At 40.4% G+C, this 14,585-nt stretch overlaps 3 protein-coding genes across 5 annotated transcripts; all 3 read right to left on the reverse strand.

Moving 5' to 3' along the window:
* Positions 1-1,808: 1,808 nt before the first annotated feature.
* On the reverse strand, positions 1,809-3,675 carry LOC128759132 (5-hydroxyisourate hydrolase-like). The gene is made up of 4 exons (XM_053865835.1): positions 3,622-3,675; positions 2,328-2,467; positions 1,998-2,133; positions 1,809-1,932 (listed from the first exon to the last, which is right to left on the reverse strand). Exons 1-4 carry the CDS (start codon positions 3,673-3,675, stop codon positions 1,834-1,836), a joined length of 429 nt encoding a protein of 142 aa, XP_053721810.1. The 3' UTR covers positions 1,809-1,833.
* Positions 3,676-7,448: 3,773 nt separating this feature from the next.
* LOC128759131 (5-hydroxyisourate hydrolase-like) lies at positions 7,449-9,022 on the reverse strand. Of its 2 annotated transcripts, none has more exons than XM_053865833.1 (4): positions 8,969-9,022; positions 8,097-8,236; positions 7,767-7,902; positions 7,449-7,701 (listed from the first exon to the last, which is right to left on the reverse strand). In XM_053865833.1, the coding sequence occupies exons 1-4, from the start codon at positions 9,020-9,022 to the stop codon at positions 7,603-7,605; spliced, it is 429 nt and encodes a 142-aa protein (XP_053721808.1). In that variant the 3' UTR covers positions 7,449-7,602. The 2 variants fall into 2 exon arrangements, with proteins under 2 accessions (XP_053721808.1, XP_053721809.1); XM_053865834.1 differs by having other exon boundaries at positions 8,097-8,255; positions 8,969-8,998.
* Positions 9,023-12,746: 3,724 nt separating this feature from the next.
* On the reverse strand, positions 12,747-14,396 carry LOC128759276 (5-hydroxyisourate hydrolase-like). Of its 2 annotated transcripts, none has more exons than XM_053866139.1 (4): positions 14,279-14,396; positions 13,449-13,607; positions 13,115-13,250; positions 12,747-13,049 (listed from the first exon to the last, which is right to left on the reverse strand). In XM_053866139.1, exons 2-4 carry the CDS (start codon positions 13,577-13,579, stop codon positions 12,951-12,953), a joined length of 366 nt encoding a protein of 121 aa, XP_053722114.1. In that variant the 5' UTR covers positions 13,580-13,607; positions 14,279-14,396; the 3' UTR covers positions 12,747-12,950. The 2 variants fall into 2 exon arrangements, with proteins under 2 accessions (XP_053722114.1, XP_053722113.1); XM_053866138.1 differs by having other exon boundaries at positions 13,449-13,588; positions 14,279-14,332.
* Between the last annotated feature and the right edge of the window lie 189 nt (positions 14,397-14,585).

Consider the following 14,585-nt stretch of genomic DNA (forward strand, 5'->3'; position numbering starts at 1 on the left):
TGGATAGAGCATATAACTGCACGACCCAAGTGACAGCGGCGGACAACATGACACTGCTGGCCTGCACCATGGACCGGATGCTTTACCAAAAGGAAGACCTGACCGAGGAAGAAATCCAAGAAGCTCAAGTGGCTGTGGCGGCTTTTCTCCGCATGGCGCAGGCACTCATTAAAAGTGGCGGTCGGGGTCATGCGCTGCTACAGGTGGCAACACGGAACATGTGGCTCGACTTGTCGGGGTTGGGCAATAAGGCAGGACAGGTCCTCTCTGGTGTCCCCATCAATGAAGACTCACTGTTTGGTGAGGGTATCACCGAACATGTAGAGAAGCTCGAGAGCTCCAGGAAGACGGCAAGGTCGCTCTCTGGCGTGCTCTGTGCGGGCACGGGGAGGAGGCAGGCACCTCCTCCATTAATGCGCAAGTTCCAGAGGGGTCCACGCCGGGAGAAGAGTAGGGAGGACCGGAGATGGGAGCCGTTGCGGACCAGCGAGCAGGAGGAGAGAGAGCTGAGATCAGGTCCCTCCGGCAGCGGTGCTCCGCGGAGTAAGGAAGGGAGAGGCTTTGTTCGTGCCAGGATGGGCCCGGTCAGACACCGTCCTTACCCAGCTCCGTCCTCTGATGTTCAATTCAAGAATAAAGCTAAGAAGTATTCTCTGTCTGGTGATTCATGTACTGTCGATCGTACTGTTTCATTGTGTGACGAGATTTCACGTAGTTCCACGGTTCTGTCTTCTGTCTTTTTTCATGTTCAGCAGGTGAAACTGGGTCTGGTGAATATGAGAAGGATGCAGAGGTGGTTCAGCCGCTTGAAGCTGGATCCAGTAGAGGACAAGAATCGCTGACTGGTGCTGGTGCTGAGAGTTAAACCAATCAATTCTCAGGCGCAAGGCGGAGCCTCGGAGTGGTTAAACCATACGACGGAAGTTACATTCATTAACTAGTGGGTTGGCAACTGACCTGGTGAAATGACAGAGAGTGAACCAACAACCTACGGATTGTTTCATGTCGATGACACAAAGGACACTCATATATTTATTGTGAATTTCAAAATTTGGGGGTAATTTGGCTTGTTGCTGGTAATTTCGGGCGCCTTGAATGTTTCGCATCTTCCCTTATGACAACACTACTTACCTTCTCCCTGAGCGCACTCCGATAAAGAGGGGTTCCTTCGCCTCCAATTCCTCAGCTAATAACTCCACACAAGCGATTTTCTCCATCGTGTTCTTCGTACAAACTACAATCCGACTACAACAAACCGAGATTTTCCGGAGTATTTGTCCATGTCGTCATCATCTCGGAACTGCTCCGCGCAGCCGCTGCCTGGTCTCACAAGCTCAGTCTCAGCTGCGTCTGCCTGGCTGTGCATGAACGCACCCAATAATAATCATAATCAGAATTGTAGAACTTTATTGATGCTGCACATTTCAGAACGCTGTTGATCTAACACTCTACAGAAAGAACAAGACATCAACAAGATTGTGCCGCTAATTTCCACAAATATGAAATGATGACAGTTATTCATTTAAAACATGTCTTTTTTCCAGGGATCTTGTTTGGACGTTCGTGACCAAAGAGGATTTACAATTTGCAAAGCAAAAGGGAGAACATTTTCAACAACATGAAGACAGAGATAAATGTTTGAGACTACTTTTAAACAGGATTTAGAAAATCCAGGCACAAGAGTGTATTGGTAAATATTTAGTGTGAGCCAAACCAATAAAACTGCAGTTTTAATGATGCTCAACACACTGGGGTTAGCAACATGAAATGCAAAAGCATGGAACTCAGAGACAATATCTTCCTTGATGCTCTTTAGCAGGTGGATGTGAATGGTCACGATGCATCATTTCCTCTGTATGTGGTGTATGAGAATCTACTCAGAAGAAGAGGAAGATGGTACTGTTGATCTGCATCACCGACGGCGAACACATACTGCAACAGAAAATAATATGTGTTACAGGTCAGACAGACCATGAATGTACTGGCACATTCCTCACCTCAACATAGGGATAAAAGCTGGTCTCCCCCAAACTCTCCCAGTACAGCTCTGTTTCAAAGCGGATTTTGTACATACCAGGCTGAAACATTTCTTTAGTGACCAGTTCTGAGCAACGGCCTTCACTGTTGGTCACACTGGTGAGACAAAACAGGTGGTGATGAATGTGAGTGACAAGTGTATGTGCTTCATTGTCGTATACTAAAGAATACACAGGATTAATTATTCAATCGTTTTGGGATGAAAACAAAATAAAATCAGCCCAGACAGAAAATGTAGCTTGAATAGAAGGGTCAACAGAAGATGATATTTATTGATGGTCAGGTGTTACCCAGTAGTGATCAAATTCCAGACTTTGGTTGAGGCGTCCTGTCCGTACAGACTGAGAGCCATATCTGCCGCGGGGATACCAGCGGAAACATTCAGCACATGGGTGGTCAGTGGACTGGGTGGAACTGCCATTGCTGTGTTCTAGAAGAAAGATAGCAGACTGAAACCAAATAAGGTTAATGCAGCTGTCATTATCGCAAACTAGTGATGGACCAAAGTCAATTCTGTTGTCAGTAAGTGCAAGATGTAACAGGTGTAATGCAGTACAATGTCACTGTCTTCTTCTTTTCCTTTCAGCTTCTCCCTTCAGAGGTGGCCACAGCGGATCATCTTCCTCCATCTCACCCTGTCCTCTGCTTCCGCTTCTCTCAAACCTACAAACCTCATGTCCTTCTTCACCACCTCCATCAATCTCCTCTCCTCTGTACATGTCCAAACCATCTCCATCTAGCCTCTCTGACTTTGTCTCCTAAACACCTGAGCACACGTGCTGTCCCTCTGATCTACTGCTTCCTGATCCTATCCATCCTGCTCACTGCCAGAGAGAAGCTCAGCATCTTCAACTCTGCTACCTCCAGCTCTGCCTCCTGTCTTTTCCTCAGTGCCACTGCTTCCAAACCATTCAACAATGCTGACCTGACTACAGTTGTGTACACCTTCCCTTTCATTCATTACATTACAATGTCACTGTAATGAAGTTTATTCATTGTTTTACTGTCAATATTGGTCAATGATGTAATTTAGTTGCCTCCACAGAAATGTATCTTGCAATCGTAAAAATGAATGAATGAAATCCTGAAAACGTAGAGTTCACATTCAACCAAATAATTGTCTTTTTGAACAAACTGGTAAAAATCCTCATCTTGCTCCAGATGTGTTTTGAAAGAAAGAAGGAAAGAACAATGTAAAAACAGAATCTAAATAAGTGCCCAGGTATAATTTGGTCCGTTTGAATAAAGCAGGCCATTATTGACATTCTACAATAATTAAGAAATAATTACAATTATTTAATATTTAATTAAGTATTAGATCTTTTTATGTATCTAATTGCACTCATACTGCTTTCCAATTTGAGTGTTACGTGTCGCTTGGTAACACATTGAATTCATGAACATAAGCATTCTGATGCTTGAAAGCACATCTAAACAACATCATGTCAATATCAGCGACAGTGAGCATCTAGAAACTATTTCATTGAATCAAAATTAAAATAGAAAACTGATCAATCCAAACAAATGCATCACAGCAGCATTAAATGTAATACATTTTTCAGTTGTAGAAGTTTTCTTACTCACCTTACAGTGCAGTAGGATCTGGCCCTTGATGGTCTGCAGCCTGAGTGTGTTCATGTGGCGCTTAAATTGACTCCCAAATGGGTCAGAGCAGGAGCGAATAATGTAATTTTCAGCTTTACTCAACGCTTGACATTTGAATCACATAACTTTAGTGCCAGTGGAGCAATTGTGCGAGTGGTCCACATGAATTTCGGAAAAGGCGGAAGAAGAACTTGCGTCAAGCCTACAAATCCACCTCGGGTCGCATCGTGTATTAGACACGATAACTCCAGCTCGATCACAAGTTCAAAATTACAGTCTGCATAAAACCAAATACTATGTTTCAGACTAAAAGGAAATGAACCGTATCGTACTCTTTTTGTCTCTAAGTAGTGGTGACATGCTGGAAAACTCCACTGTCACAGAATAAACAGTGGTCCAACTGGTTATTGGGAGGCAAACACAGCAGCAGTGTTCACCGTTTGCCTTTTCGCTAAAAGACTTTAATTTTGAAATGCACCACCACAATCGATTGAAACTTCCTGACAATCAGTAAATTTCCGATTTGAAGATGGCTTGTTAATGTTGTCACGAAATCACTCTACAAAATAATCTCAAAAATCAATGTTGAAATGTCCCATCAGAATTACTTTGAACGTCCTTGTTTTAATAATATGAACACAACATTGTCATATTTAGTTCAGACAATAAATTAAGCGAGGTGTACACAGACTACTTCCGGCTTGTCACATGACTCACCTGGGACGTGACTTCCACGATCTCTCCACCTCTCAACTGACTGAAGTAGAATCTGTCGTCTTTTAAAGCATTTAGAATGAGGTTATTAAGATTCAGAAACATATTTTTGAAATGACAAAGTTGCCTTGGAGTGGCATTCAAGTAGCATTTGTGTGTGGAGGAAAAGGCACCCAAGGAATTTTGACTCAACATTTATGACCATGAGTATTTCCACTTGGTATATTTTAATAATTCAAACCAAAAACACGATGCACCAAAATGAATTTCAATTTTGTTAAAAAACACATGAGCAGTCCTAGAACGACATTGAAATCAGACAGAAGAACATCTTCATGCTATAATAATACACAATACTACACATCGATCTGGGCCTTCTCGCTGTGCCAAGTACAAGATGGAGGAGATGCTGACACTCCATTGGTGATGCAGAAGAAAATAAAAGCTTTACGGCAAGAATGAGGCTGGAGTCTGTCAATTTGGTGGAAATTCCAAAATCTTTCTTTTGAAAAATGTCATTATAACACACACAGAAATATTAAAGGTGACTTTACTGAACATCTATGGCTGCTGGGAAAAAGTCCTTCCACCACAAACACAAGTTCCACAGTGTACTGCAACAGTTGAAGCTTGGATAGCAGTTCACATTCTCGATGACCTCAATTGTGCACATTTATAGTCCAGTGAAACTCATAGTTAAAATGAGGGAATATAGGGAACTCATGCAAACATGTGGTGGCCACTGGACTCCACACCTCTGCGTTGTGATGCTAAGATGCTTCCACTTCATGACACAGTGGCATCTCAAGGTCATAGATTCCCTTGAGTGAGACAAGGACCTTCATGACCTTCCAGCAGTCTATAAAAGTGTGACTAACAGATTAGAGCCATTTATATAAAACAACCTGTGTCGATCTTGAGGCAGTACTTTGGCAACACTGCTGTTCTGTCGTTTGCTTGTGGCCATTTTGAAATGTCACGAGTCAAAACTCCACCAAGCTGAATACAAAGCTGGATAGTTCTATCAAGGCCCACATGCCTAATTCTGTGCTCATTGATTTATCACTGTTAGGTCAGTTGCCACATGCCTGCTCCTTCTGTTGAAGATGCAGCCGTAGGTTCTTTGAGGAGCAGTCATTTCTCTGAAGTCAGCTCACTCCCTCGAAACACTGAAACCATCAGGCACCAACAGTTTCATAGGAAGCTGCGGTCATGTGACTTCCAGGTGTCTGGAGGAAGCAGCTGAAGGTTAAAGACAGTTGAGGGAAGTTCACCTTCAACTGGGTACAGAATCAGAATCCTGATCTGAGTCCATCAGGCCAGAAGAAATGAAGATTAAACTTGAACAAGCTCCATGGAAAGGGATGTCCGGCCGATCAGTGGCACATGTGACAGACTGTGGACTGCTCCAGTAAAATGCAATGATGGAATAATAATCACTCAGAGTTGCTGAACTGCACTAAAGCGACAAGCCTGCGACTGTACTTTAGTCAGTCAACTCTCTATTACATCACTCGCTTCAAATCAATTCCACTGAAAACTGAATGGATCGCTGGTGTAAAACCAGCATGAAACATAAGGAGGGGGGTAACTAAGAAAAAAATATCATTTATCTTCACTCATTGTGCGTAATTGTATACTTGAGGAGACATTTTTATCTGTAAAATGATCTTTAAAAATGAAGCAAGTAACATAGTCGTGTAATGTAGACTGTCTTTATGGCACCATCCTCTCGCAACTTTTTATAGCTGCACATTATTTCATCAACATCTTGAATCCTCTCAATTTACAGGAAAATTACAATTGGGCATAACAGATGCTTCAGTATTACTCTGTACAACTGTTTTAGGACTAATACACACATTTAAATTGTGTACTCAGCGCGCACAGAATACTGGAGAACACTTGAAACAAAGTTTCAGAACAATAGTAATCAAGACAATACACAAATGCAGTTTGTTTTCATTGTGTGCCTCTCATTCATTCATTTCAAATGAAGCAAAGACATCGAGATTGTGAACTCTGAACGGTAGACTGGCCCTTCATATGATTGTCAACCATATGATGTGGCCCTTCATCGATGCAGAAGGGGCAAAGAAAAATGTCCAGGGCTGCTTATTTCTTGTTATTTTGAGATCACACCCAATCTCCAAATTGTTATGTGTCTCGATATGGACAACAAAATAAGCAGACAGAATCACATTGAACAAATGTTGATTTTTTTTTTTACAATATGCAATACATATGAGACTTTTAAAAAAGGCTACACTTCTCATCATGAAAACATCATTTATTCTGACAAAAATATATCTTGTTTCTACAACATTATGACACGTTTCACCCGAATGTTATTACACTCGAAATCTAAAATGATAAAACCATGTGCAATATCAAATGTAACGAATAAACATTTATGCCAGACTAACAAATTAATATTATGGTAGGTTATAATTACACTCGCAAACATTGATAATGAGAGGAATAATACTACAAATTTAACACAGGTTGGCTGAAGTTTTGCAGCCTGTATGCAAGTCGATGGGCATGTGTTTACATTGAAGATGGGCTGAACTAAACATTGAGTCATTGAAGTGGGCGGGACCTTCGAGCTCAAGGTGGGCGTACCTCAATGTTGAGCTCCGCCCCATTCTCCAGGCTGCTGCCAGGGGCTTCTCCTTTCTTTAACTGAAGGTGAAACATGGGCTAGCAATATATATACATGCAGCACTGGGTGGGTGTGATCTGTCAAGAGCTCCTTGGTCTAATGTGGTTCAATAAAGGCACGGTTTCTGCGCATACTATGGCGAGAAAAGATAAATTAAATCATAGGCCCGTCCTACAAAGGCAAGAATAATCGAACACGGATAGTCAAGTCCACGCAGGCAAAAGCAACTGAAAAAGGATGTAGTCCATTACATTGCATTTTAATAATAAATGAAACAATAGCAATGAACTGTATCAGAATTATAGAACTTTATTGATGCTGCACATTTAGGAACGCTGTTCATGAAACGCTTTACAGAAAGAACAAGACATCAGCAAGGTTGTGGCACCAATTTCCGCAAATATGAAATGACAGTTATTAATTTAAAACTTTTTTTTTTCCAGGGATCTTGTTTGAGCGCTCGCGACCAAACAGGATTTACAATTTGCAAAGCAAAAGGGAGAACATTTTGAACATCATAAATGTTTTAGACTTCCTTGACATAGGTCTGATGATGCTCTTTAACAGGAGGATGTGAATGGTCACGATGCCTCATTTCCTCTGTATGTGGTGTATGAGAATCTACTCAGAAGAAGAGGAAGATGGTACTGTTGTTCTGCATCACCGACGGCGAACACATACTGCAACAGAAAATAATATGTGTTACAGGTCAGACAGACCATGAATGTACTGGCACATTCCTCACCTCAACATAGGGATAAAAGCTGGTCTCTCCCAAACTCTCCCAGTACAGCTCTGTTTCAAAGCGGATCTTGTACATACCAGGCTGAAACATTTCTTTAGTGATGAGTCCTGGGCAACGGCCTTGACTGTTGGTCACACTGGTGAGACAAGACAGGTGGTGATGAATGTGAGTGACAATTGTATGTGCTTCATTGTCATATACTAAAGAATACATCGGATTAATTCTTCAAACGTTTTGGGATGAAAACAAAGTAAAATCAGCCCAGACAGGAAATGTAGCTTGAATAGAAGGGTCAACAGAAGATGACATTTATTGATGGTCAGGTGTTACCCAGTAGTGATCAAATTCCAGACTTTGGTTGAGGCGTCCTGTCCGTACAGACTGAGAGCCATATCTGCCACGGGGATTCCAGTGACAATATTCAGCACATGGGTGGTCAGTGGACTGGGTGGAACTGCCATTGCTGTGTTCTAGAAGAAAGATAGCAGACTGAAAGCAAATAAGGTTAATGCATCTGTCATTATCGCTTAACTACTGATGGACAAAAGTCAATTCTATTGTCAGTAAGTGCAACATATAACAAAAAATAATGAAAATCCTGAAAATGCGCTTTTAGCAATGAATTCCATCAGTATATGTAATACATATTTTAATATGATAAATATGTTTAACCTGCTTATAAAGACGTCACAGGAGGGAGAAGAGGTTCCCCAATAGAGCAGAGTGAGCATTCAACCAAATATTTGTCTGTTTGAACAAACTGGTAAAAATCCTCATCTGTGTTTTTTGAAAGAAAGAAGGAAAGAACAATGTAAAAACAGAATCTAAATAAGTGCCCAGGTATAATTTGGTCCGTTTGAATAAAGCAGGCCATTATTGACATTCTACAATAATTAAGAAATAATTACAATTATTTAATATTTAATTAAGTATTAGATCTTTTTATGTATCTAATTGCACTCATACTGCTTTCCAATTTGAGTGTTACGTGTCGCTTGGTAACACATTGAATTCATGAACATAAGCATTCTGATGCTTGAAAGCACATCTAAACAACATCATGTCAATATCAGCGACAGTGAGCATCTAGAAACTATTTCATTGAATCAAAATTAAAATAGAAAACTGATCAATCCAAACAAATGCATCACAGCAGCATTAAATGTAATACATTTTTCAGTTGTAGAAGTTTTCTTACTCACCTTACAGTGCAGTAGGATCTGGCCCTTGATGGTCTGCAGCCTGAGTGTGTTCATGTGGCGCTTAAATTGACTCCCAAATGGGTCAGAGCAGGAGCGAATAATGTCATTTTCAGCTTTACTCAACGCTTGACATTTGAATCACATAACTTTAGTGCCAGTGGAGCAATTGTGCGAGTGGTCCACATGAATTTCGGAAAAGGCGGAAGAAGAACTTGCGTCAAGCCTAAAAATCCACCTCGGGTCGCATCGTGTATTAGACACGATAACTCCAGCTCGATCACAAGTTCAAAATTACAGTCTGCATAAAACCAAATACTATGTTTCAGATGAAAAGGAAATGAACCGTATCGTACTATTTTTGTCTCTAAGTAGTGTTGACATGCTGGAAAACTCCGCTGTCACGGAATAAACAGTGGTCCAACTGGTTATTGGGAGGCAAACACAGCAGCAGTGTTCACCGTTTGCCTTTTCGCTAAAAGACTTTAATTTTGAAATGCACCACCACAATCGATTGAAACTTCCTGACAATCAGTCAATTTCCGATTTGAAGATGGCTTGTTAATGTTGTCACGAAATCACTCAACAAAATAATCTCAAAAATCAGTGTTGAAATGTCCCATCAGAATTACTTTGAACATCCTTGTTTTAATAATATGAACACAACATTGTCATATTTAGTTCAGATAATAAATTAAGCGAGGTGTACACAGACTACTTCCGGCTTGTCACATGACTCACCTGGGACGTGACTTCCACGATCTCTCCACCTCTCACCAGACTGAAGTAGAATCTGTCGTCTTTTAAAGCATTTAGAATGACGTTATTAAGATTCAGAAACATATTTTTGAAATGACAAAGTTGCCTTGGAGTGGCATTCAAGTAGCATTTGTGTGTGGAGGAAAAGGCACCCAAGGAATTTTGACTCAACATTTATGACCATGAGTATTTCCACTTGGTATATTTTAATAATTCAAACCAAAAACACGATGCACCAAAATGAATTTCAATTTTGTTAAAAAACACATGAGCAGTCCTAGAACGACATTGAAATCAGACAGAAGAACATCTTCATGGTATAATAATACGCAATACTACACATCGATCTGGGCCTTCTCGCTGTGCCAAGTACAAGATGGAGGAGATGCTGACACTCCATTGGTGATGCAGAAGAAAATAAAACCTTTACGGCAAGAATGAGGCTGGAGTCTGTCAATTTGGTGGAAATTCCAAAATCTTTCTTTTGAAAAATGTCATTATAACACACACAGAAATATTAAAGGTGACTTTACTGAACATCTATGGCTGCTGGGAAAAAGTCCTTCCACCACAAACACAAGTTCCACAGTGTACTGCAACAGTTGAAGCTTGGATAGCAGTTCACATTCTCGATGGCCTCAATTGTGCACATTTATAGTCCAGTGAAACTCATAGTTAAATGAGGGAATATAGGGAACTCATGCAAACATGTGGTGGCCACTGGACTCCACACCTCTGCGTTGTGATGCTAAGATGCTTCCACTTCATGACACAGTGGCATCTCAAGGTCATAGATTCCCTTGAGTGAGACAAGGACCTTCATGACCTTCCAGCAGTCTATAAAAGTGTGACTAACAGATTAGAGCCATTTATATAAAACAACCTGTGTAGCTCTTGAGGCAGTACTTTGGCAACACTGCTGTTCTGTCGTTTGCTTGTGGCCATTTTGAAATGTCACGAGTCAAAACTCCACCAAGCTGAATACAAAGCTGGATAGTTCTATCAAGGCCCACATGCCTAATTCTGTGCTCATTGATTTATCACTGTTAGGTCAGTTGCCACATGCCTGCTCCTTCTGTTGAAGATGCAGCCGTAGGTTCTTTGAGGTGCAGTCATTTCTCTGTAGTCAGCTCACTCCCTCGAAACACTGAAACCATCAGGCACCAACAGTTTCATAGGAAGCTGCGGTCATGTGACTTCCAGGTGTCTGGAGGAAGCAGCTGAAGGTTAAAGACAGTTGAGGGAAGTTCACCTTCAACTGGGTACAGAATCAGAATCCTGATCTGAGTCCATCAGGCCAGAAGAAATGAAGATTAAACTTGAACAAGCTCCATGGAAAGGGATGTCCAGCCGATCAGTGGCACATGTGACAGACTGTGGACTGCTCCAGTAAAATGCAATGATGGAATAATAATCACTCAGAGATGCTGAACTGCACTAAAGCGACGAGCCTGCGACTGTACTTTAGTCAGTCGACTCTCTATTACATCACTCGCTTCAAATCAATTCCACTGAAAACTGAATGGATCGCTGGTGTAAAACCAGCATGAAACATAAGGAGGGGGGTAACTAAGAAAAAAATATCATTTATCTTCTCTCATTGTGCGTAATTGTATACTTGAGGAGACATTTTTATCTGTAAAATGATCTTTAAAAATGAAGCAAGTAGCATAGTCGTGTAATGTAGACTGTCTTTATGGCACCATCCTCTCGCAACTTTTTATAGCTGCACATTATTTCATCAACATCTTGAATCCTCTCAATTTACTGGAAAATTACAATTGGGCATAACAGATGCTTCAGTATTACTCTGTACAACTGTTTTAGGACTAATACACACATTTAAATTGTGTACTCAGCGCGCACAGAATACTGGAGAACACTTGAAACAAAGTTTCAGAACAATAGTAATCAAGACAATACACAAATGCAGTTTGTTTTCATTGTGTGCCTCTCATTCATTCATTTCAAATGAAGCAAAGACATCGAGATTGTGAACTCTGAACGGTAGACTGGCCCTTCATATGATTGTCAACCATATGATGTGGCCCTTCATCGATGCAGAAGGGGCAAAGAAAAAAGTCCAGGGCTGCTTATTTCTTGTTATTTTGAGATCACACCCAATCTCCAAATTGTTATGTGTCTCGATATGGACAACAAAATAAGCAGACAGAATCACATTGAACAAATGTTGATTTTTTTTTTTTTACAATATGCAATACATATAAGGCTTTTAAAAAAGGCTACACTTCTCATCATGAAAACATCATTTATTCTGACAAAAATATATCTTGTTTCTACAACATTATGACACGTTTCACCCGAATGTTATTACACTCGAAATCTAAAATGATAAAACCATGTGCAATATCAAATGTAACGAATAAACATTTATGCCAGACTAACAAATTAATATTATGGTAGGTTATAATTACACTCGCAAACATTGATAATGAGAGGAATAATACTACAAATTTAACACAGGTTGGCTGAAGTTTTGCAGCCTGTATGCAAGTCGATGGGCATGTGTTTACATTGAAGATGGGCTGAACTAAACATTGAGTCATTGAAGTGGGCGGGACCTTCGAACTCAAGGTGGGCGTACCTCAATGTTGAGCTCCGCCCCATTCTCCAGGCTGCTGCCAGGGGCTTCTCCTTTCTTTAACTGAAGGTGAAACATGGGCTAGCAATATATATACATGCAGCACTGGGTGGGTGTGATCTGTCAAGAGCTCCTTGGTCTAATGTGGTTCAATAAAGGCACGGTTTCTGCGCATACTATGGCGAGAAAAGATAAATTAAATCATAGGCCCGTCCTACAAAGGCAAGAATAATCGAACACGGATAGTCAAGTCCACGCAGGCAAAAGCAATTGAAAAAGGATGTAGTCCATTACATTACATTTTAATAATAAATGAAACAATAGCAATGAACTGTATCAGAATTATAGAACTTTATTGATGCTGCACATTTAGGAACACTGTTCATGAAACGCTTTACAGAAAGAACAAGACATCAGCAAGGTTGTGGCGCCAATTTCCGCAAATATGAAATGACAGTTATTAATTTAAAACATTTTTTTTTCTAGGGATCTTGTTTGAGCGCTCGCGACCAAACAGGATTTACAATTTGCAAAGCAAAAGGGAGAACATTTTGAACATCATAAATGTTTTAGACTTCCTTGACAGAGGTCTGATGATGCTCTTTAACAGGAGGATGTGAATGGTCACGATGCCTCATTTCCTCTGTATGTGGTGTATGAGAATCTACTCAGAAGAAGAGGAAGATGGTACTGTTGTTCTGCATCACCGACGGCGAACACATACTGCAACAGAAAATAATATGTGTTACAGGTCAGACAGACCATGAATGTACTGGCACATTCCTCACCTCAACATAGGGATAAAAGCTGGTCTCCCCCAAACTCTCCCAGTACAGCTCTGTTTCAAAGCGGATCTTGTACATACCAGGCTGAAACATTTCTTTAGTGATGAGTCCTGGGCAACGGCCTTCACTGTTGGTCACACTGGTGAGACACAACAGGTGGTGATGAATGTGAGTGACAATTGTATTGATTTAATTGTCATATACTAAAGAATACACAGGATTAACTCTTCAATCGTTTTGGGATGAAAACAAAGTAAAATCAGCCCAGACAGAAAATGTAGCTTGAATAGAAGGGTCAACAGAAGATGGATGATATTTATTGATGGTCAGGTGTTACCCAGTAGTGATCAAATTCCAGACTTTGGTTGAGGCGTCCTGTCCGTACAGACTGAGAGCCATATCTGCCACGGGGATTCCAGTGACAATATTCAGCACATGGGTGGTCAGTGGACTGGGTGGAACTGCCATTGCTGTGTTCTAGAAGAAAGATAGCAGACTGAAAGCAAATAAGGTTAATGCATCTGTCATTATCGCTTAACTACTGATGGACAAAAGTCAATTCTATTGTCAGTAAGTGCAACATATAACAAAAAATAATGAAAATCCTGAAAATGCACTTTTAGCAATGAATTCCATCAGTATATGTAATACATATTTTAATATGATAAATATGTTTAACCTGCTTATAAAGACGTCACAGGAGGGAGAAGAGGTTCCCCAATAGAGCAGAGTGAGCATTCAACCAAATATTTGTCTGTTTGAACAAACTGGTAAAAATCCTCATCTTACTCCATATGTGTTTTTTGAAAGAAAGAAGGAAAGAACAATGTAAAAAAAGAATCTAAATAAGTGCCCAAGTATCATTTGGTCGGTTTGAATCAAGCAGGACATTATTGACATTTTACATGGAAATAATGACAGATATTTAATATTTAATTAAGTATTAGACCTTTTTATGTAACTAATTTTATTCACACTCCTTTCCAATTTGAGTGTTACGTGTTGCTTGGTAACTAAACATCATCATGTCAATATCAGCGACAGTGAGCATCTAGAAACTATTTCATTGAATCGAAATTAAAATAGAAAACTGACCAATTCAAACAAATGCATCACAGCAGCATTAAATGTAATACATTTTTCAGTTGTAGAAGTTTTCTTACTCACCTTACAGTGCAGTAGGATCTGGCCCTTGATGGTCTGCAGCCTGAGTGTGTTCATGTGGCGCTTAAATTGACTCCCAAATGGGTCAGAGCAGGAGCGAATAATGTAATTTTCAGCTTTACTCAACGCTTGACATTTGAATCACATTACTCTGGTGCCACTATGCTCGGCGTTATCTTTCTGTCAACAGTGGAGCGATTGTGCGAGTGGTCCACATGAATTTTGGAAAAGGCGGAAGAAGAACTCGCATTGTGTATTAGACACGATAACGGCATCTCGATCATGAGTTCAAAATAACAGTCGAAACAGA

This window comes from Synchiropus splendidus, chromosome 5, assembly GCF_027744825.2.
Source record: "Synchiropus splendidus isolate RoL2022-P1 chromosome 5, RoL_Sspl_1.0, whole genome shotgun sequence".
Classification (NCBI taxonomy): Eukaryota; Metazoa; Chordata; class Actinopteri; order Syngnathiformes; family Callionymidae; genus Synchiropus; species Synchiropus splendidus.

Coding starts and splice junctions, on each gene's coding strand:
- LOC128759132 (XM_053865835.1), bottom strand. CDS start 3,675: ATGAACACACTCAGGCTGCAGACCATCAAGGGCCAGATCCTACTGCAC. Junction 2,468..3,621: donor AGATCCTACTGCACTGTAAG/GTGAGTAAGAAA, acceptor TCTTTCTTCTAG/AACACAGCAATGGCAGTTCC. Junction 2,134..2,327: donor TGGAATTTGATCACTACTGG/GTAACACCTGAC, acceptor TTGTCTCACCAG/TGTGACCAACAGTGAAGGCC.
- LOC128759131 (XM_053865833.1), bottom strand. CDS start 9,022: ATGAACACACTCAGGCTGCAGACCATCAAGGGCCAGATCCTACTGCAC. Junction 8,237..8,968: donor AGATCCTACTGCACTGTAAG/GTGAGTAAGAAA, acceptor TCTTTCTTCTAG/AACACAGCAATGGCAGTTCC. Junction 7,702..7,766: donor GCTTTTATCCCTATGTTGAG/GTGAGGAATGTG, acceptor TTTCTGTTGCAG/TATGTGTTCGCCGTCGGTGA.
- LOC128759276 (XM_053866138.1), bottom strand. CDS start 14,332: ATGAACACACTCAGGCTGCAGACCATCAAGGGCCAGATCCTACTGCAC. Junction 13,589..14,278: donor AGATCCTACTGCACTGTAAG/GTGAGTAAGAAA, acceptor TCTTTCTTCTAG/AACACAGCAATGGCAGTTCC. Junction 13,251..13,448: donor TGGAATTTGATCACTACTGG/GTAACACCTGAC, acceptor GTGTCTCACCAG/TGTGACCAACAGTGAAGGCC.